This window comes from Sinohyriopsis cumingii, chromosome 5 (genome assembly GCF_028554795.1).
Source record: "Sinohyriopsis cumingii isolate HCF-2022 chromosome 5, ASM2855479v2, whole genome shotgun sequence".
Taxonomy (NCBI): Eukaryota; Metazoa; Mollusca; class Bivalvia; order Unionida; family Unionidae; genus Sinohyriopsis; species Sinohyriopsis cumingii.
In genome coordinates this window covers 150011019-150034095 of record NC_142965.1, presented here as the reverse complement: position 1 = coordinate 150034095, position 23077 = coordinate 150011019, and the positions used below count along the sequence as shown (strand labels likewise).

At 39.3% G+C, this 23077-nt stretch overlaps 2 protein-coding genes across 5 annotated transcripts in view; both read right to left on the bottom strand.

The window, feature by feature from the left end:
- The window catches only part of LOC149800448 (inactive ubiquitin carboxyl-terminal hydrolase MINDY-4B-like), a 145935-nt gene extending 123178 nt beyond the window's left edge, over window positions 1-22757 (bottom strand). Inside the window, exon 1 of one of the 3 annotated variants that reach the window (XM_089960068.1) lies at window positions 22605-22757. The gene's annotated coding sequence lies outside the window, so the exon portion shown is untranslated. The remainder of the gene's footprint in view (window positions 1-22604) is intronic. The other 2 variants (XM_089960069.1, XM_089960071.1) reach the window with 2 other exon arrangements.
- Window positions 9954-18293, bottom strand: LOC149800449 (uncharacterized). 2 transcript variants are annotated; one of them, XR_016421384.1, is made up of 2 exons: window positions 11118-18293; window positions 9954-10322 (listed from the first exon to the last, which is right to left on the bottom strand). XR_016421384.1 is itself a non-coding variant. In XM_089960066.1 (2 exons), exon 2 carries the CDS (start codon window positions 16140-16142, stop codon window positions 11721-11723), a length of 4422 nt encoding a protein of 1473 aa, XP_089816192.1. In that variant the 5' UTR covers window positions 16143-17043; window positions 17839-18293; the 3' UTR covers window positions 9955-11720. The 2 variants fall into 2 exon arrangements, 1 of the variants encoding a protein (XP_089816192.1); XM_089960066.1 differs by having other exon boundaries at window positions 9955-17043; window positions 17839-18293.
- Window positions 22758-23077: the final 320 nt, after the last annotated feature.

The following is a 23077-nucleotide window of genomic DNA, read 5'->3' as shown; positions in this document are numbered from 1 at the left end:
TCGCGAAAAATATATACAGATCTGCTTTCTCAAAAGTATATAAACAGAAAATCACCTTTCAATATTGTTAATGAGATAAACTATCATTATTACCTTAAATTATATTTATTATTTGGAGTCGCTGTATGTCCCCCTTATACTACTGAATTTTTAATTATGCAAAAGGGAGGTTACTTTGTAATATATAGTTTTCTTCGTAAATTTCCGATTTTTATGGTCAGATTAACCATTTACGTCGTAATTAATTACTCGTAGAAGTATATTTATGGTTTCTAACTTACAAAATAGAAAAATAAACGTATTTCCCATCATACAATATAGCGAGTTATTTTTAAACCTGTTATGAGAAATCGAGGCACAACACGCTGTTTTTGATGCAGATATTTACAATCTTACAGAAATATTTAATCCGATCTGCAGGTGGTGGTGCCGTGGTAATTGTTAGTGCAAGATCTTGGCAGAAACCGCTGTTTTTAATGCACAAGTATTCATGACCACTGTTTATAATGCAGAAATTTACAATCTATTCAGAACCGCTGTTTTAATACAGAAATTTAGAATCTATTCAGGACCACTGTTTTAATACAGAAATTTAAAATCTATTCAGAAATTTACAATCTATTCAGAAATGCTGTAGCTATATATTAAGTTCCGAAACATATAGTGTTAGATGAATTCGATAGCTCAATCCGTATCGTATTGGACTGTGACGCTCGCGGTCCAGGATCGAATCCCATGACTGACAATTGGTCGGGTGGTTACGCATATTAGCGATTTTTATAATTAATTGGGGCTCCGCCAGCCCCTCTCCGCTCTCAGAACACCCAAACCACATATCGCCGGTGGTTAATACATGTTTTGTATTACCTACGGGTTGATTATTGGGGTAGGTGGTTCTGTTGAGCGGAGAAAATGGCCTCATTCATTCATTTCATTGCATACTTAAAGACTGATTCATAATATATGTTTGTGCCGTCCTCCTTCTTGGGCCTCTAGACCGTTGTTTGACGGGTTAGAGGCTCTTGTAGAGGGAATATTTCGTGTGCCTGATGAACTTGATAGAATGCGATGGCAAGCTATGAGTTCTTGGTTGTACTGTCCTTAATTAAGGTTTCATTCATTCATTGCATACTTAAACCTGCTAAAAGACTCGAATAGAGGTTCACATTTCATAATATATGTTTGTGCCGTCCCTGAAACATCCCGACGAACTCGCTAAACACTCGCTAGGAGTTCTATATGGATAATTTTTTTTATTTTAAAGATTTATATATTATATATAATGAACCATGAAAATATCAAAGACATTATTTCTGCTATTAAAAAATTGGAAAAAGATGAAATTAATATATCTGATGAACTAAATCCTGAAAAAATAGTTTCTGATTTTGAGATTTTACAAGAACGTAAAAACCAAGGAATACACACACTATCATCTGAATACAAGCTCATGAAACGGATTCAGGCGGCAATGTTTCAGTCGCTAGCTACCGTAGAAGATAATCAGGTGAAGGAATTCGTTCCTCTTTCTGCCGCAGTAGAAAGAATTAGATCGCTGTTATCCCACGAGTACGAGGAAAAGAAAACAATTAGTACTCGCATAAGACTATTAAGAAAATTTATGTTAGCGAGTAACCTAGTTGGTGAAACGATCCAAAGTAATAATTCTGGTGAAGATGACTGGCCTGAACACGTAGATCTTTGATCAGAAATATTATTCTGAGATTATATTTTATTTATTTCTGAATTTGATGGGCTAGTTGGTACTCAGATTTATGCAAATCAATCAAATTTATAATTTTGAGGGGTTAGTTGGTACTCAGATTTATGCAAATCAATCAAATTTATAACTTTGATGGGTTAGTTGGTACTCAGATTTATGTGAAATGATCAAATTTTCAGAAAAAAATAAAAATTTTCAAAAACGATGAATTTTTTAACACAATTACCTCATCAGATATATTTATTTATTTATTATTTTTTTAAGTTGATCGACTTTGATACAGGAGTGTGCATAATTTAGAATCTGATCTCTGTTACAAATGATCTCGATAATATGTTCTCGACGGAGTTCATCTAACTGTTCTTGTGTTAATAAGAAATCCTCGTTTCCGTGTTCATCAATAACTAAATTAACGTGAAATTGCTCTGTGTTTTGTGAAAACGCTGTTCTGATGGCGTTTTCAAGTGCTTCTTTGTCATGTATAAAAACCCTCGCGTGCTGGTACATTATATAATATTTACTGGATCTCTAATCAAAGACCTACGATTTCACATACAGATTTATTACAAGCTCTTCTCCACGTAGGTCAATTAAGCGATTAAGGTGGTCTGTGAGTTTGAAATTTATTCGTGACAAATACTGATTATGTGTGCGTAGATAAACAGGATTGGTTGGTACTTGCACGATCAAATCGCCAGGGGGAACTTGTGGTGTGAACGTGTATAGGATGTATCCTTGTTGAGCCTGATTTGATTTTCCAAGATCTATTTGATAACTGCCTTCGATTACGTCACAAACTAGATTAACCGCGATTGTCGACGTTATATTAACGATTCCCGGAGATACGTATCTGCCGCCGCCGAGTGGATCATTGTTATATCTAAGAACAGTTGCTGGTGGAGTTATTTTTCTTCATGCATCGATTATTTTAGAAAAGAACTCATCAATGATTTCGCTGGTGGATTTTCTTAACTCAACTACACTATACCCGGGAAATTTAAAATTTGGTATATCGGCTTCTGTTAATTTATATTTATCTAACCATTTTTTTGCATTAGATTCTACAGATAATTCTAAACTAACCATCGCTTGAACTATTCGGTTATTAAAATATTCCATATCTGATACAAGCTGATTTAATATTTCCACACGCGTGATGATTTCTTCACGTGATGACGCTGATATGTCAAAAATATGTTCGTTAAAATATTGATTTAGTTGATCTAGTTGTTTTTTACATTCTTGATTGATTTCCTGAAAATATTCAATAATATCACTTCGATGAATACCTAAAGTAGTTGTTTCCCCGGGATTTTTAAAAGACCATGCCTCAATACCATCGATAAGGATAACTAAGCTAAACAGTGATTTATTTTTTAAATTACGTAGTTGTTCCCGGTATGATGGATTAATTTCATGATATGATTGCCTATCCGTGACATAATCAGACTTTTTCGGTTCTGGTGGTATCGGTTTTATCGGTGGTGATATTTCAGGCCATCCTAGTACGGATCTTATCGTGGACTGATAAATATCAACGGCATAATCAGGCGAGTTTATTTCAACCGCAGAAGATAGTGTTGGTTCATGAACATTAATTGATATTTTTGCTTCTTTTCCTGTTATTGATTTTATTCTACGCGCAAATTCATCATTTATTTGTTCGACCTCATAACTACCATTTGGTATTCCAACAACAACCCAGTCAGGTGTTCCATCGGGTTTGTTTTTATCGGCAAATACAAGCGAATTATTTGCTGGTGTACCATTAAATGATCTCGATCTGATATTTGGCCAGCTGTAATATGCTCGTAAGTGTGCTAGTGCAATTTCATTCGCGCGAATTGCTGTTGGAAAATTGACGTTAAATTCAGGATTAATCGAGCTTAGCGAGATCATCGTGGTCTTGTGCGGGGTTGTGTTCGTCACGATCTGCTGAAGTAATTCCGTCATTATTGATCCTCGTACCTTTAATACCAGCGCAGTTGTATACGCTAATCATCATTGAAAACTCAAAATCGGATATAATTCCATCATTGAGACTCGCTGATAACAACGAGGATAACCTCGTGTATGCGACAGTTGCTATGTGTAATTTTATCTTGTAATTGGATAATTTTTCGTTCGTGCAAGTACATATTTTTTTTTTGCAATGATATTAAGCACACCTGCAATTGTTGTAGTTGCACAAACACAAATAGTCACAGCTACTGGTGCCATCATTGTTACCGCGGATAATATTATTCCAGCTCCAGCAACAACAGCGGATACCGAATAAACAACAACGTCGATGATAACCAATCGTCGTTGATACTATTTTATTTTTACTGTATATTGTTCGACTCGATCTTTCAACGCTGCCTGCCATTCACGCGCTTGATTGTACCTAAATCTTTGAACGTCGATAGTACTCATTATATTTTATGCCGTAACCAATTGAGGTGTTTCAGCTACAAATTCCAAACACCACCAGAAGGATGTTGCGGTTAATTTCTTATCAGCTGCTTCCAGAATAAATATTTCCTCGGTTCCGTTATTTAATATGACAGATACAACCCCGGAAAACTTATCAGTTGAATGACGCCATGGATACGTTGTAAATATTTCAAATTTTGCAGCACTAAATACAGACAGCCTGTACACGCCAGTGACTGTTGCGGTATAGCTAATGGTTTTATTTTGCTGCGACCATGTTGCAAATCCCGATGATACCGTGCATACGATGTTGGTAATATGCCCGGAAGTTATTCCGGCTGGAATTTTAATCAGACTGGTTTTATTAACGATCTCAGGAATTCCCGCTACGATGTTTTGCTGTGTTTGTTTGATCGTGTCTAGGTTAGTTTTGATATCAACGAGTTTCATGTCAACGGCGTGCGGAGTGCCAAAGAATTTATCTATGGATTCGTCGGTTTTTTGAAAATTTCTTCGAAATCTTCCAAAAGCGCCTACGTGAACCTCATACTCGGCCCACAACGTGGATAATTTACCATCTACGGTGCCTTAGTTGACAATCTTAAGCCGCGTCCCTTTTTTTGTATCCATTTCCTGTTGCTTTCTTTAGAGCCATTCCAGCAGCTGTTCCAACAGCACCTAACGCGGCTGCTTTTGCTACGGCTGGCGCGGCAGCAGCTATTAACGCTGGAATAGCCGCGAGAAGTGGAAAAATACCGCCTGTTTTAATTGAGTCTTTAACCGAACCCGCAGAGAGATTGAGTTTGACGCCTGTTTTTGATTGTTTAGCGTCGTTGAAATGTTTAAGCAGGCGTTCTGATAATGATAGTTTATTTTGACCACCCGTGATCTGATCTCGCTTTAGTGATATTTTCATTCCGCAGTTTTTCGCTGAATTTGATTGAAGGTTTTTAATCTGACCTTGAGTCAGACTGACACTAACGTGATGATATGGCATTTTATGATTATACTCGTGTTTTTAAATAACATGATTAAAGATCTTCCACTGGTGCATCAACGACTCTCATTCGACCACTACCACCTTCAAGTAACATGGCTTTATCGCTGAGCATAACCGCGATTGCTTTGTAGGTGCCGCGAACAAGTGGTGGACCAGCTATATCAGGAGGAGGGTTAGTAACACGAGCTCGAAAGTGTATATCAACGACAGATTGTTTGGATAAATCAAGATGTTCCAACGAAAAGTAATAAATCTGATATAGTTTTGTAAATTGTAACTGTGATATTTGCAGCCCAGTATCTACGTTTTGATCACATCCCATGAATGACATCAAACGATGATATGCACGCGCTACGTGATTTTGATCAAAATTTAACAATATATCCTCAGCCGGTTCTTGATGTCCATTTATCCGCAAGGAAACTTCATTAACTCCAAGGTTGTCAAATATCATATGTGAGTGTTGCTGATTACTCGTCCGAGCATTATCTTGCAGCGCAATAAAAATGTGTCGCGGGGCAGAAACGCCTTGTTGTGATGCTATATTCCATGTAAATAAACCATTAACAGAACTTTGAATAGCATCTGTGGTTACTGTTAACCATGATATCAATGATTTACCGCCTTGATCCATAAAAGAAAGTAATTTTTGTTCTTCAATAATAGATGGAATCATTACTGGCAACCACAATGAAAGTTTTGATATATTTACTTTACCATCAGCAACACCAGCACCTCGCCAGATTGCATCATTATCATCACCTTTTCTTACGAGCACAATTGTGTGTTTAGTTCCAAAGATGACCTTTCTAACATTTCTGCAAAATCCAAAGATGTGAGATAATGGAATTACACATGAGAAATTTCTATTATCTCCTGACAACGTCGCTCGACGTGTTGCAAATCCTAGGTTGTAAGTCGCATTAACACTTTTTATAATATCAAATTCACCTGCTGGTCTATCTTCATGCTCAAAGTCAACCGGTTGATTAACAACTGAAATATTTTGTGGTGCTCGTAACTTAGTATATTGAACATGATCAGCGCTGTCAGTAATATCCTTAACAAACATCATTGTTGGACCGGCTGATGTTGTGTAATCATCAGAATATCTCGCTAGACCAATTATTGTTGTAGCAACATCGACATCCTTCTGAATTGATTCAATATTTTTTCCATCAATCATGTATGTGGCGCTATCAAACAGTGCCATAATCCCGTTGTTGACAAAACCAACACGCAAATTAGCAGCATATGGCGTATTAGCTACAACATTTGTTACAAGTCTACCTTCTACTTCAATAAACGCCTCAACGGGCAAGAAATATCTGCTTGTATCATGAACCTGTAATTCGATTCTCCCCCGCTGATTTGGTTGTCTTGCGTCATAGGAATAAAATTGATAATCACGTACCGATTCATCTTTGAGGACCGGTGCATCCATGTCAAATGCTGGGTCGGACATACGTTTGAACATTTTATTGTAATTATCATTTTTCCAAATGGTGATCATCGTCGACGAAGACCGCTTCCTGCTATTAAATTTGCTGTTACATTTCTTTCTGCTTCTTCAGATAATTCCGCTAGTTTTTGATTTGCAGCTTGATTTATTATTTTACTGACATTTGCTGGCATAACCTCAGTACTTGCCAGTTTTACTGGTGGTTGTTGTTTTCGTCTTATTAATCGTGCTAGTCTATCTTTGATCGCCGAGAACGCCTTACCAGCAACATTAACAATTGCACCAGGAGCTTTTTCACGAATAGCCTCAATAGCCTTCATACCTAATTGTTTTGCAATCGGTATTGCTTTTGGAGCCATCCTTCTAAATAGACCCTGAATAACATCACCAAGTCCATCTCCGTAAATTACTTTGTAATTTGGCAGTCGTGAGTTTACTACCCTGACCATGATCGGTCCACGTTGAGCAGTATGTATAATCATTTTTATATACTGATTAATTAATTGTTTAGTCGCTGTGATAATCATCAGCAATTTCATCAATAAGTGAACGATAAATGCTGCGATCCATAATACCACCTTGAAATAATCTTCGACAAATATCAGATATTTCATTGGTTATTTCTGTTGAGTTATTTCCTGCACGTTTCCCCCCTGTAAGAACTTCTAACCGTGACACGTCATTGAGGATATTATCAGGACAAACAAAATTATTTTCTCCTGATGCAGTCAAAAAACCACTTCCTACAGCGCCAGGAGGATCATAGTCAGGTTCTCTTTCTTCACGCAGTGAACGTAATTCCTTCCCCTGTTTAGTTTTTTTCGTTATTCTTTGCTTTACTTCTCTTGCCACCTGTTTTATTTTTTCAAAAGGTGATTTCAACATCATCTCTTTCTGCGGTGAAGAAGATTGTTGTTGTTCTATTTGTTGCAGAGGTGGAGGAAGTTGATACTGAGAGAGTTGTTCTTGTTTTAGTTGTTCCAGTCTCTCTCTATAAAGTCTTTTTACTTCTCTACTAAGACTTTCGTATTCTGGACCTCTAGCTTGTTTTTTGTTGTAATATACGCGATATATCCATTTAATAGAATTATCATCATTTACTTTTTCATGACTGGTTTTTAAAATACCAGATTTATTAAATATACCAAATAATATCATTTCAGGTAATTTTTCTCTTTCAGTATTTCTAATATCTTCAACAACCCCTTCGTTAAATCTTGCAATCAATTCTAAGTTTTCTCCTACTGGTTTGGATTCAGATGCAAGTTTTTTTCTCACGTCGGCGACTTCAGTACGAAGTTTTCCAATACTTTCAAGTATTTCTTCATCGACAGGTGGAGGTTGAGCTGCAGCTATATCAGTTGGAAGGTCTCGTAAAATCCTTTTTGTCTGTTTAGTTCTTCTTGCTATTTTTTCAGTCTGCGCTACAGTTTGTTTTGATACCGGAAGAAGATCTTCCTTGATGACTGTTGTAACTTTCTCAGTAGCTGCAGTAACGGGTTTAAATAGTTTTTCAATGTCTTCTTCGTACTCAACTTGTGCTTCTTGCTGCGCTTGTAGATTTTTTCTAAATGAATCTCTAACAGGAAGAAATTTGTTGATTGCTTCTAATCGTTCTCGAGCTATCCTTGCAGTATGAGATTCCGGATGTACCATTTTATTATAACATAATGATTTAATTATAGCAGCAGAGGGGGTGATGACCTCAATTAAGACGTAATTAGAAAAAATCACAAACGACAGAGTAATACGTCGACGTATTTTTTAAATTTTTTTTCGATCGTTTGTTTTCGACGTTTCGACGCTTTTCAGACACAGGTCTGTTCGCCCCTCTGCTACTAGGAAGAACCCGGGAAAACTCCAGAAAGAACCAACGACCCACGAGAAGCTACCGGCAAGCTTTCTCACATATCCACATTGACTGAGCCCGAGACTCGAACTCACACAGACAGAGGTGAGATGGCAGTGATCCGTGACGGAGAGCGCTTTAGTCCGCTCGGCCACTCGGGGCCCCGGAAAAATCTTGTGAAAGTAATTGGTTTGTTAGTTATTGTAACTAGCCATATAGTATGGTTATCACTTGAAGATACATATGTTCTGAGAGATCACTTTTCTCCAGTATTTTCTTTTTAAAGAATGAATTTGTAGGAAAGAACTATTGTCAAAGTTTGTTTTTAAATGTTTGCTAGAGTTATTGCCCTTTTTGACCGTCATTTGGCTGTATTGTTAGAATCTTGAGAACGCATCGAGTTTCACAGATGGTGGCGCATCGACATGAAACTTGGGAAATACTATGTCAATATCTGAAGATGTGCGTAACGACAAATCATTGGGCTCATATGAGTTTTCTCTTTCTCACTTTAATCCTGATACTGTTTCTGAGAGAATCACAGTGTGGAAGAAAAGCCATGAGATTGTACATTTTGTTATGCGTATCAGACATCGAACTACACTGTTTATGAGAGAATCATAGTGTGGATGGCTCGCCATGAGATTGTACATTTTGTTAAGCGTATCAGACATCGAACTACAGTGTCTTGGTGCATGGACATATGGCGATATAATTAGATTGAAAGAAAGACCAACGATGCCGGATGCTTCTGATGACAGAAAAAACTTTAATAAGTAATTACAATGAAACGGATATGGTATAATTGTAAGCAACTTTATCAACAACTCAGTTTCGTATATGAATAGATCGTGTTTTAATCTGTTTTAGACGTTCGATTTCGTATATGAAAAGGTCGTGTTTTAATCGATTTTTTGACGTTCATGTCGTATAGAAAAAGATGTCGTAGAACTCTGCTTTAAAATCCACAAATTTATGGAAGAGGATTTCTAATCCTTTTTATTTTGAGGGTGAGGGTTAGTTGCACGTTTTTGTCGAACACACAACATTTTCATAAAAACGTTAGCAAACAGCATCAATGAAAGGCAATGCGTACGTCGTGTTGCAACTTTAACTTTTATAAACGACTGATGCGGAATCTAGCAACCGGCAAGTCCCATGCCTCTATTACGATGTTCCGTCCGGTTTGAGATCTGGTTAACTTTTCATATATTCATAAATAGTATTGTCTATTATGATCATTCAAAGACTCGTGACTGGTTTCATTAGGGTATGACTAATAATTATCCATGTAAAGTGTGGGGGTGTATGGTGGTTGTCTAGGGGTGGGGTTCTTCTTATAGACTTTAACGAATTATGAGAAGTTCCCCTGGTCCTTATTCAGAAGGTTAATTCTGGACACTATATTATTTATTGACTAAATATATTTATGGCTACGAGCCCCCAGTCAGCAATGCCGACAGTTAAATTAAAAGAAATACAAAGATGAAATTTAAACAATAACAATTTAATAAATGAAATTTAAAAGAATTTAAAGTAATCAATGTCTCTCTTTCACCCAATGATCCCTTTGATCATCATTTGAGTTCACAGTGTGAGGAGATTTTTCCCTTCTTGAGTGCTACTCATCTAAATCTCTTCGTTCCCTTGTCTTTCTCTCCTTTCGTGATCTCCACTTCCGCTTCCTCTTCTATTATCCTTGTTCCTTGCCGTTATCTTGACTTCCGGTTCCTCTTCTAGTATCCGGAACCCTTGACGGTATCCCTTGAGGTCACCCGAAATTCACTCGGTATCTCTCACCGTCACCCGAAATTCTCTGAACTTCTCTCGTCCCCCGAAATTCTCTGAAATTCTTTCGTCCCCCGAAAGCTTCCTGTTGAAAGGTATAATGCATTAGCATAGGGTTATAAAAATCTTCCCTCACACTACGTCACTGAACTGAACCATCAGTTTAAGGCGGGACATTTGGGTCGCGCATGCGCACACATCGAAATTCCCATACACTTCCGCCGCTTACAAAAATGGCGCCATAACACAATCACACAAAGGATTCAAATATCTACATACTGAGCCCTATCAGTATATACATACAAAATATTTCAAATATGATTGTACTAAAATATTACTACGATTAGTAATATGACTATCTATATATTTATATATATTTATATATTTCCTACACAAGCGTACCAAATCCACAATATTCACATTCAAATGGTGATAAACGGCAATCCGTTACTCAATGGCAAAATCTATCATTACGTAAACAAATTTCTTGTCTACCAAAATATAACTACGCAAAGAAATATTAATTCTTATAGCGGCTAGCGAGCAATACAATTCTTCACAAATACAAATCGTCCTTTCAAAAGGGCGTAAACGTAATAATCCACGAAATAATATGCACACATATTACTAGCGAAAGAAGAGAACATTTTCGCCTCACAAAATAAGGTGTACATAGTAACATTATGAATAATGATGCAACGAATCAACATCGTAATCAATCGTAAACAAAAGTACTAGCTAAAGTCATGAAAAAAATGCAAAATATTAAGGTCATAATTAACTATTCATACTTCAATACAAGTAAAATGTATACATACGACAAATTCTCTTCAATTAACAGCAGTCGTATCAAGCAGAATCAACGTAACATCAAACTTACCTGATCGAAGCTATTTCATGAATTTCCTAAATTCCGCCAATTTTTACGAATGGCTAACGGAGTGTGTGTCACTGCGACTCTTAAACACCAACTGACGAATTTCAGGCTTGTACAAGTCTTATTCCAGCTTCTCGAATCAAGTCCCACCTACAACGCATCCCGATTGGATGGCGACGGACTCTGGTCATTTGATCGAACTGTCAATCCTAAAAATGTCAGTCTGTGTGTCCCCATGTACTGTCCAGCCTACCATTGTCGGCTTCCGGCTCTTTGAAGTTGTCTACGTCACGTGTTCCCATGTACAAAGATTCCCGCCAGATTTCCACTCAAGAGCTCAAACAAAGACTGGGTTACGTAAGAGGATTAGCCAACTTAGGCACTTGGAAAAACAAAGCTTACCTGGCTCCACTTACAGACTTATAAATACATGTATAATACAAGGGGTTGGGGTAAAACATCACATCCCCCCACGCTTGAGAATAAAATCAGGATTTTATTCACTCAAACTAAAAAAAGCAAAAGTGTTACACGATATAAAGAACAAAATCAGCAAAATGAACTAAATGCTAAACTGAGTATGAACACGAAAATATAACAAATGATCTATATCATTTCGGCGCTTCTACTCATGAAATCTGCGCCTACGTTTTCAGATCCTTTCACGTATCTGATCTGCATCTGGTACTGCTGTAAAAACAGCGACCATCGCATCAATCGACCATTGGACAACTTTGCCTGCGCCAGATAGGCGAGTGGTTGGTGGTCGGTCTCCAATATGAACTTACGTCCATATAGGTATCGCTCGAACCGTGATATGCCGAACACGATTCCGAGACATTCCCTCTCCGATACTGAGTAATTCTTCTCGGCAGCAGACAACTTCCGGCTGCCGTATGCGACAGGAAAAAGCGTCTTGTCATGCTCCTGGAGCAGTACTGCTCCCAGTCCCGTGTCGCATGCATCGGAGCGCAGAACGAATTCTTTATCCAAGTCCGGTAGACGAACAACTGCGTCGGATGTAAGTCTATCCTTTAGCGTTTGGAATGCGTGCTCACACGCATCTGTCCAAACGAACTTACTCGGGGTCCGTTTCTTGGTTAGGTCAGACAACGGGCCCGCAATCGCGCTGAAATTAGCGACATACCTCCGGTAATATCCGGCCAGTCCCAGGAATGACCTCACTTCCGTTTTCGTGGTGGGGCGTGCGGCGTTTCTCAACTGCTCCACCTTCGACTTCTCTGGAGACAGCGTGCCTTGGCTCAGGGTATGTCCTAAATAGTCTAATGTCCTGAAACCAAGGTGACATTTGGAAGGGCGGGCTGTCAAGCCCTCCTGACGTAGCCGCTCCAAAACGTCAGCTAACAGAGCGAGGTGTTCACCCCATGTCTCTGTAGCTAACAAGAGGTCATCCATGAAGTTGTGGACACCCCTATCGCGCAAGGGCTCCAACAACTTCCGCATCATTCTGGTAAAGACGCTGGGCGCGTTTTGTACCCCGAACGGCATCACCAACCATTGGTATGTCCCGTCGGGAGTAGCAAAAGCAAGCTTCGGTCGGTCTTCTTTCCTTACCGGAATTTGCCAATACCCCTTGGACAAATCCAGTTTGGAAAAATATTTCGCTTTCGAGACCGAAGCGAAGATATGTTCGGGGTCAGGTAGCATTTCAACTTGAAATTCTGTCACCTGATTCAGCTTCCGGTAGTCGACGCAGAACCGATGGGTGCCGTCCTTCTTCTGCACTAAGACTACTGGTGAGCTGTACGGAGAGTCGGCAGGTTCGATTACTCCCAGAGCAATCATCTGCTCGATTTCTTCCCTTACAACTTGTCGTTTCGCGTGGGGCAAGGGGTAGGGTTTACGCTGAACTGGTCGGTCGTCCACCATCTTTAACCCGAACTCGACAAGCGTCGTCCTCCCGGGTTTTTCTGTTAGCACGTCGGAATATCCGGCCAGCAAGGTCTCTATCTCGTTCCGCTGCCCTTCAGTTAACATGGGGTCACACTCCACGTCCGACGGAGTCTCGGCCCTCGTTAATGGACAGCTCGGGACAGTGTTAGCACCTTCCGTATCGCCTTCGATATCCTCGGTGACTATCGCTGCGACAACAAAATCGCTGGCGGTCTCCCTTTCCCGGTACCTCTTGAGCAAATTGGCATGGTACAATTTCTCTTTCGTCGGTAGCTGTATCCGGTAGGTTTGACCTCCGACCTTCTTGGTGACGACGTATGGACCCCTCCAGGAAACTTGCAACTTGTTGTGTTCCTGGGGCAACAACAACAACACTTTGTCCCCTACCTCAAACTGACGTGGTTTTGCGCGCTTATTGTAATTTTTCGCCTGTTGCGCCCTAGCTCGTTTGAGATTTTCTTGCGCGAGAGAACAAACCTCTTCCAGTTTGTTGCGCAAGTCCGCGACGTACTGGTAGGTAGTGCGTACTTCCTCTACAGCGTGGTCGTCTGTCCACAGCTGTCTCAGTACGGCGATTGGGCCGCGTACGGTTCTCCCGTACAAGAGTTCAAAGGGAGAGAACCCCAAACTCGCTTGCGGTACTTCCCGGTATGCAAAAAGCATGGCCGGAATATACCGGTCCCAATCCTTGGGGCGGCCTTCGCACAATTTCTTGAGCGTGTTTTTCAAGGTCCCATTAAACCGTTCGACCAATCCGTTACATTGGGGGTGATACGGTGTAGTCGTGAGGTGTTTAATCGACATGAGACGATTCACCTCCGCCATCACACGACTCATAAATTGTGTTCCTTGATCGGTCAAGATCTCGTCGGGCACTCCGACTCTTGACCAGATCGCAAACAGAGCTTCCGCGACGGTTTCCGTGTCAATGTTACGCAACGCAACGGCCTCCGGATAGCGTGTAGCATAATCGACAACCGTTAAAATATATCGATTTCCGTGCGCAGACGCGGGTTTTATCGGTCCGATTAAATCCATGGCAACACGTCTAAATGGTTCATCGATAAGGGGCGTACTCCCCAAAGGGATGGGTCGCTGATCCGTTTTCGGTGCCATTCTCTGGCATTTGTCACAGGAGAGACAGAACCGTTTTACGTCTCCCTGGACCCCTGGCCAGTAAAACTCTTTTACAAGACGGTCACGCGTCTTAGCAATTCCCATGTGTCCACCCATGAGACTCTCGTGTGCAAGTTTCAGTACTTCGCAACGCTTTTCCTTTGGCACGACGACTTGCTTGAAGTGTTCGTTGTGTTTCCTGGCGTGGCGATACAAGATTCCCTTCTTGTAGACAAACTTCACCGCGCCGTTCGGAGTTTCCCTTTCTGTTCCCGCTTCTGCGTGTTTGTGCAACTGCGCCAGAGTTGCGTCCTCCTGTTGCAGCTTCCTTAACTCCGCTGGAATAACATTACTAACCGGTGTCGATGTAACTTGGATTGGCTTTTGTTTCGGCTGTCGACTCATGGCCCTGGTTTCAACAGCACTCACTGGCATAGGTGTGCAGGTTTCGGGGTTCGGCTGGGGTAACACATAACGGCAACCCAATATGACGTCATGTGATAGCCCCTCCAAGCAAGCAGCTTCAATTTTCCCCTTCACGTATGGTGAATCGAGGTCAATGACAGCTACTGGTAATGAGTCACGCGCGCAGTTCGCGTACTGAACTTCTATTACCTCCCCTGTATAGTCCTCCGGCTTGACATATTTCTTGTCGACAAGCGCGGGGAAGCTGCACCCAGTGTCATACAAGATGGTGGCGCCTTCACCATTGACAGTTGCGGCCGCAAGGTTGGCTGGGTTGCGACTCGCTTCCGGCACACATTCCTTCTTAGCTACGACATTCACCTGGGTCTGCCTGCCCTTGGGACAGTCCCTGGCAAAATGCCCCAGGCGCTTGCAATTAAAACATGTCGGCGGCCCTCGCCGACTTGCAAGTCCTGGTTTCGTGGGTGAGGCCTGTCCAGGTCGATAGGCGGCAGCCCTACCTGTAGGTGCCCCTCCGACCTTCCCGTCGCCCTGACGGTTACGGACAGCCGGCTCAACCTCCCCCATACGACGCGACTCAGAGGGTCGGGGTCGGTCAGCAACCCCGGAACCTCCACTCTTCGAGTGCGCCTGCTCGTATCGCTCCGCCATGTTAGCGATCTCTTCGAGCGTCCGGTGTTCTCTTTCTGCTAAGAAAACTGTCAACTCGCGACGGTAAGTACCCAGGACATGTTCCTTGAGTATTACCTCGCGTAGCCCTTCGTACGTGCGTTCGACTTCGGCCATTTTCATCCACTTCTCAAATAAACCTCGAACACGGTTGTGGAATTGAGAGTGGGTCTCTGTTACCTTTTTCACCGAGTCCCGGAAAAGTTTCCGGTAAGTCTCGGCGGTCAGCCGATAATGGCAGAGAAGCGCCTTCTTGAGGGCAGTGTAGTCATCAGCCTCTTCTGCAGTTAAGCCGTGGTAGACTTCCCGAGCTGCACCTTGCAAAAAGGCTGAGACATTAATGGCCCAGTGCTGTTCAGGGACCTGATGAGCGCGTGCGAGTTTCTCAAACTGGACGAGAAAATCGTCAATAGCCTCCTCCCTATCATTGAAGCGTGACATGTTGATCTGGACTATCCGGTGGTCGATGAAAGGTCGGCCGGTTGTTCCAGAGCTTGTACTGGCGTCGTCCCGTCCGTTGGTCCTAGCTTCAACTCTGACCTTTTCCATCTCCAGAGTGTGAGCGAGTCTGGCTAGCTCCAGCTCTTTCTGGGCGTCTCGGTCCGCTGCTATCTTGGCTAACTCTTGGTCCGCTGCTATCTTGGCTAGTTCTCTCTGGGCTTCTCGGTCCGCTGCTATCTTGGCTAGTTCTCTCTGGGCTTCTCGGTCCGCGGCTATCTTGGCTAACTCTTGGTCCGCTGCTATCTTGGCTAGTTCTCTCTGGGCTTCTCTTTCCGCTGCTTTTTCGGCCTTCCATTCCTTGATCCTTTCTTCTACAAAGGTTGCCAGGCGATCTCCCTCGTATCCAAGATCTTCCGACCCCATGGCGCGGTATTCCTTTATCATTTGTCGTTCGGTAGCCATTATACTAATGTAAAGTGATACCTTGTCTCAAAATTCAAACAATATACAGATATTTGTAATACCAGTTTAAATACTTACCTGTCGACAACAACTAGTTTCGTTCAGGTAAGATATTTGTTCGATATCTGCTTCACACGTACTGCTATGAATGGAAGATCTACAAAGCCTGCACATATGACAATAAAAATACAAGATGAGAAAATCACAAAATTTCAAATACAAAGAATGGAAAATATCTCACACTGTTCACTAATACTTCTACCAATAACTTTAAGTCCCAAAATAATATATATGTCTAATTCATATCCCGGACGAAGCGCCCACTGTGGGGGTGTAGTGGTGGTTGTCTAGGGGTGGGGTTCTTCTTATAGACTTTAACGAATTATGAGAAGTTCCCCTGGTCCTTATTCAGAAGGTTAATTCTGGACACTATATTATTTATTGACTAAATATATTTATGGCTACGAGCCCCCAGTCAGCAATGCCGACAGTTAAATTAAAAGAAATACAAAGATGAAATTTAAACAATAACAATTTAATAAATGAAATTTAAAAGAATTTAAAGTAATCAATGTCTCTCTTTCACCCAATGATCCCTTTGATCATCATTTGAGTTCACAGTGTGAGGAGATTTTTCCCTTCTTGAGTGCTACTCATCTAAATCTCTTCGTTCCCTTGTCTTTCTCTCCTTTCGTGATCTCCACTTCCGCTTCCTCTTCTATTATCCTTGTTCCTTGCCGTTATCTTGACTTCCGGTTCCTCTTCTAGTATCCGGAACCCTTGACGGTATCCCTTGAGGTCACCCGAAATTCACTCGGTATCTCTCACCGTCACCCGAAATTCTCTGAACTTCTCTCGTCCCCCGAAATTCTCTGAAATTCTTTCGTCCCCCGAAAGCTTCCTGTTGAAAGGTATAATGCATTAGCATAGGGTTATAAAAATCTTCCCTCACACTACGTCACTGAACTGAACCATCAGTTTAAGGCGGGACATTTGGGTCGCGCATGCGCACACATCGAAATTCCCATACACTTCCGCCGCTTACAAAAATGGCGCCATAACACAATCACACAAAGGATTCAAATATCTACATACTGAGCCCTATCAGTATATACATACAAAATATTTCAAATATGATTGTACTAAAATATTACTACGATTAGTAATATGACTATCTATATATTTATATATATTTATATATTTCCTACACAAGCGTACCAAATCCACAATATTCACATTCAAATGGTGATAAACGGCAATCCGTTACTCAATGGCAAAATCTATCATTACGTAAACAAATTTCTTGTCTACCAAAATATAACTACGCAAAGAAATATTAATTCTTATAGCGGCTAGCGAGCAATACAATTCTTCACAAATACAAATCGTCCTTTCAAAAGGGCGTAAACGTAATAATCCACGAAATAATATGCACACATATTACTAGCGAAAGAAGAGAACATTTTCGCCTCACAAAATAAGGTGTACATAGTAACATTATGAATAATGATGCAACGAATCAACATCGTAATCAATCGTAAACAAAAGTACTAGCTAAAGTCATGAAAAAAATGCAAAATATTAAGGTCATAATTAACTATTCATACTTCAATACAAGTAAAATGTATACATACGACAAATTCTCTTCAATTAACAGCAGTCGTATCAAGCAGAATCAACGTAACATCAAACTTACCTGATCGAAGCTATTTCATGAATTTCCTAAATTCCGCCAATTTTTACGAATGGCTAACGGAGTGTGTGTCACTGCGACTCTTAAACACCAACTGACGAATTTCAGGCTTGTACAAGTCTTATTCCAGCTTCTCGAATCAAGTCCCACCTACAACGCATCCCGATTGGATGGCGACGGACTCTGGTCATTTGATCGAACTGTCAATCCTAAAAATGTCAGTCTGTGTGTCCCCATGTACTGTCCAGCCTACCATTGTCGGCTTCCGGCTCTTTGAAGTTGTCTACGTCACGTGTTCCCATGTACAAAGATTCCCGCCAGATTTCCACTCAAGAGCTCAAACAAAGACTGGGTTACGTAAGAGGATTAGCCAACTTAGGCACTTGGAAAAACAAAGCTTACCTGGCTCCACTTACAGACTTATAAATACATGTATAATACAAGGGGTTGGGGTAAAACATCACATAAAGATCACGGTACTGTTGGGAACTAACGAGTATAATGTTATTCTATTGGGCAATCACAAAGTTGTTAAACTTATGAACCATCTTATTAACATTTAATTTTAATCGAATTATTTTATTTGCCTTGAATACATCTACGACCAAACAAATGTATGATTGTTTTCTAATTAGTGCATATATTTTGAAAACAGGAAATTAACAAAGTGCATGATTATGTAGGATTTAAAAAAAGTAATGACAGAGGTGTGAGACCCGCAATCCATATTTCACTCTATTTTGTTTCAGCAACACTCGGTTGAATCCAGGATATATTTGTATTACCTCATCATCTCATAACAAATGTAAAAATGTATAGCTTATAATGAAATAAACGCCCAATATCAATATGTGACAATTATGATCCACTAACATCAAGAAAAGCAGTAAAACACCGAATGCACCGCATATATTAGAGAAATCACAATATGTAATGAGAAAGCATCAATAAATAATGCCAATACTAATATATATATATATATATATATATATATATATATATATATATATATATATATATATATATATATATATATATATATATATATATATAGTTTCTAACCGACAGCATATAATGTCAAAATCAATGAACACTATGTCTAAACTATTACATTTAATAGCAAAAATACCACCTATAATGACAAACCTACTCCGTATAATAAAAGTAAACACAACATGGAATGATGAAAACACTGAACATAATGCAAACAGCCTTCAATATAATACTAGAAGTCCCATTCATAAAGCCACGTATACGCCTAGGTCAAATAATTTATCACTGTATGAACAATTTAACAAAACTTTGATAAAGTGTCTCTCGTCTCGATGAAGTGTTATATACTGCAAAGAGTGTGGTAAATTATAAAACAGTGTTGAATGTTTATTACATGCAATTGTATATACTGGTGGAAATAAGATATTTTTTATCTTTAGTTGAAGAGATCTTTATTTAATGGAGTGCGTGTTATCAAGAACGAAAATAGATCTGCCTAGCAACTTGTGGATAAATGTAGGATTAAAGAATGGATTGAAATCGGATACAAGTATCCACATATAACAACTCCCCTGGTCCCATGATTGGCCCCTTAGATTCCATTCCCGCGTAATTCGAGTCCCTTAAATTTCGTTCCCCGTGTAGGTTTAGTCCCTTAGATTCCATTCACTGTGTAATTTTCCACCCTTAGAATCCATTCCAGTGTAAATTTATCCCTTTAAATTCCATTACCTGTGTAATTTTAGACCCTTATATTCCATCCCCTGTGTAATTTTACTTAATTAGATTCCATTCCCTGTGTAATTTTACTCAATTAGATTCCATTTCCTGTGTAATTTTACTCAATTAGATTCTATTCCCTGTGTAATTTTAGTCCAAGAACGAAGGCACAGCATGCAGGTATATGCATGGCACGTGCTTCTGTTTCTTAAATATTTCGTTTGTAGTGCATATTATAAAATAGTCTCTCTCTCTCTCTCTCTCTCTCTCTCTCTCTCTCTATATATATATATATATATATATATCTGGATGTGTCATATTAGTATAATGAGTAACAGATGCCAGATGCGTTGCTTGGCGCTCAACATTAAGAGGTTGGTGTTAGGACTGATTGGCCTGGTATCATGATAATGTGACTGGGTTGGACATTATGTTAAATATCTGAGCCATGATACCCCAGTGCTAGACATCACTATATACTGCCACAATGCAGACATCGTAGTGATATGACTGAAAAGTTGTTAAAGCTACGTTAAAAATCCAAACGCTCACACACACACACACACACACACACACACACACACACATTAGGATAATGATGACTATTGTATATCAGGAATTTATTGAGAAAATTAAATTCTATATTTTGGACATTGTGATAAGAAATTTAGGATCATTTGGAAGTTAATTCCTAATACTGAAAGCGTCATTTGAGTTATCACTTTGTAATTTGGGGAAATAAATTCTTTGCTGAATATTAAATAGAATTGTTGTCGTCGTCACTTCTTTCAGCTACATATATTAAGACATAGTTGTAACATAAATTTCTGGATTTGAATCAAGGACCAGTTTAAATACTAAATATATACAATTGTATGATTTCTACTTCATTTCCAATATCCACTTTAGCAATACTAACTAAATACACATTTATGACCTACATTACATTCCCAACATGGATATTAAAAATACTAACTATATACCAATGTATGATATTTATTACATTCCAAAATGTATATTATAAATACTAGATACGTATTTATATAAATTTGTATGATCTCCCGAACTCCCAGTTTCCTAAATCATGCAGACAGCTGTATCTTAATGTGTTCTTTTCCTTATATTTACGTGGAATATGTAAGTTGACTATTCTATCCCTGCTTTGTATGATTACTTTCCATATTAGATCACGAAGGCGATACAAAATATCTGTCGTCTTTTATTTAGAGCTTTTAATTAATATCATGACCATTATCTATTGCTGTGATTCTCACCATTAACTTCGTTCTTTATCTTTTGTGTAACAGTTCCCTTCGGGGATATAATTACCAATAAAACCCCAGCGGATCAAATGCCAAATACAGCGGGAATTTCGTTCTTTGGGAGCAGCTTCAATTGTTATTTAAATATGGAATGGTAAATTACCCTCCTTTGCTTCCTTTCTTGTTTGTTTACCCTGGTACAATTTTCTTCAGTTAAATTTTAAAGGAATATATTAATACACAATCCAATAGGGTCTCCCGTACCCCTCCCCGTTGCTCTGTAATAATCCATTACCTCATTGTAAGAGGTGTGCGTGCGACGGGTGGGTGGGTGGGAGATAGATAACTGCACATGACAAACACATTCGTAATGCTGATATTACAAAAAGAAAGGTAAAATACAGCTTATATTTTCTAAATTTAGGACGAAGAAAAATTAAAAGATAATTGCTATTTTAGCGACCTTATATACAGTCAGTAAGTTCGGACTGTAATGCAGTTAGAAAAGCACGCGGCATAATTAATAAACTGTTTTGTTGTTATTATAACATAATCCTAAGATACAGTTCTTCTCTTCATATTTTCTACTATTTCTGACATTAATAATTAGTCATGCGATACATTTCTTCGCTTCATATTTAGTACTATTTCTGACATTAATAATTAGTCATGCGATACATTTCTTCGCTTCATATTTAGTACTGTTTGTGACACATTTTATCATATAACTTTCGAGATAGTCAGACTACTGATGCATACATCACTTTTCTTCCAAGTATTGTAAAATAATCAAATTATCAAATGCAATCGTTTGTGTCTACACTTATGCAAAAAGAATCTATGCTGGTAAATTGGTTAATTAGTTACTGCTGAATTAATTTGAACTGCAGTAAGGTGTAAGAACATTCGTCGTTTTCATCCCTGGTCTCTACTTTATTACAGTACATTGAGAACCTAACAGAGCATGTTATATTTGACGGGTCATATGTATATATTGGACGCATAATATACACTGTAGATAATATACATGTTGAATGAATGAATCCAACCAACATAACAGTGTTATCATTGACACGATATTTTAACATTTGGCACCATGCAAAGACACTGTACGCGATACTTTGGTATTTGAGGGTTAAATCTCTCTCTCTCTCTCTCTCTCTCTCTCTCTCTCAGCAGGGACATTTAGTGTTAGACCTACCAATCAAAACAGAAATTGGAAAGAAAACAAGTTCTGGGTGTCACACACTGTATAAATTGATGGTATGGATGCTCAGACAATCCAAGCTATATTGTCGATTTAAGAGGTGTCTACAACTGGGTTTCACTTTGTGTTCAACCATTATCATTAGAAGATGTGCCGTTTTCATTGTCGAACAGGAGGTGAAATTAATTTTGGTCAGCAATGGAATCTCTGTATACAAGGTAAACCGAAGTCAGGTTACTGTTAATATTAGTACCCTATATCCGTCGTTTACAATAGCGTAGCTAAGGTCAGCTCTCTAATAGATTTAACCGATCTATGACAACAGCCTTAATAACCTCATATCAACATTCCTTGGTGCTTCAGTTAGGCCATTCGGTAACTTAAGACATGGGATATTCAGATTCAAAGGGTCTATCTATAAGGTGTGTAAAAACATGTCTGTAACTTGGTAGGGGTCCAAAAACTCGACCGCTTTTCAATATGGTGTCCCCACCCCACCAAGTATGCAACTTTGACTACTTGTCCAAGATACAATGCAAGTGTCAGCCCAAACGATTAAATAGACAAAAAGAAACTATCTGAATTACCTGTATAAATTTATGATAATCCTTTTCGTACATCACTGTCATCTATGTACTAAATTTCACCTGGTTTACATTTCTTCCGGCATGACACGTCCAGCTGATTGCCTGCTATTAGTGTAGCGTTATTGACTCGTATCGGGCTAATCGATAACAAACATCCGGGAAATTATTCTAAATGGATGAACTTTTAATTGGTTCACCGTTTCTAAGGACTCTTTACAATTGCTATGCACGGTTTAGTTGTGTTAACGTATTATGACCATTGTTTTTCACTCGTTATGAAATTTTGTTTTAAACACAACAAATGTTAAACTCAGCCTATGAAAGAGTCATTCAGCACTCTTAATTACCATAATTTTTCCTCCGACGGGTTGACATATAGAAGATAAGTAATGATTGTTACTTTCCGTGGTAGGTACCAGTTAGTTCTAAAAGAGTTATGTCCCTTATAATTGCGCGTAGAATTTACCCCAGGA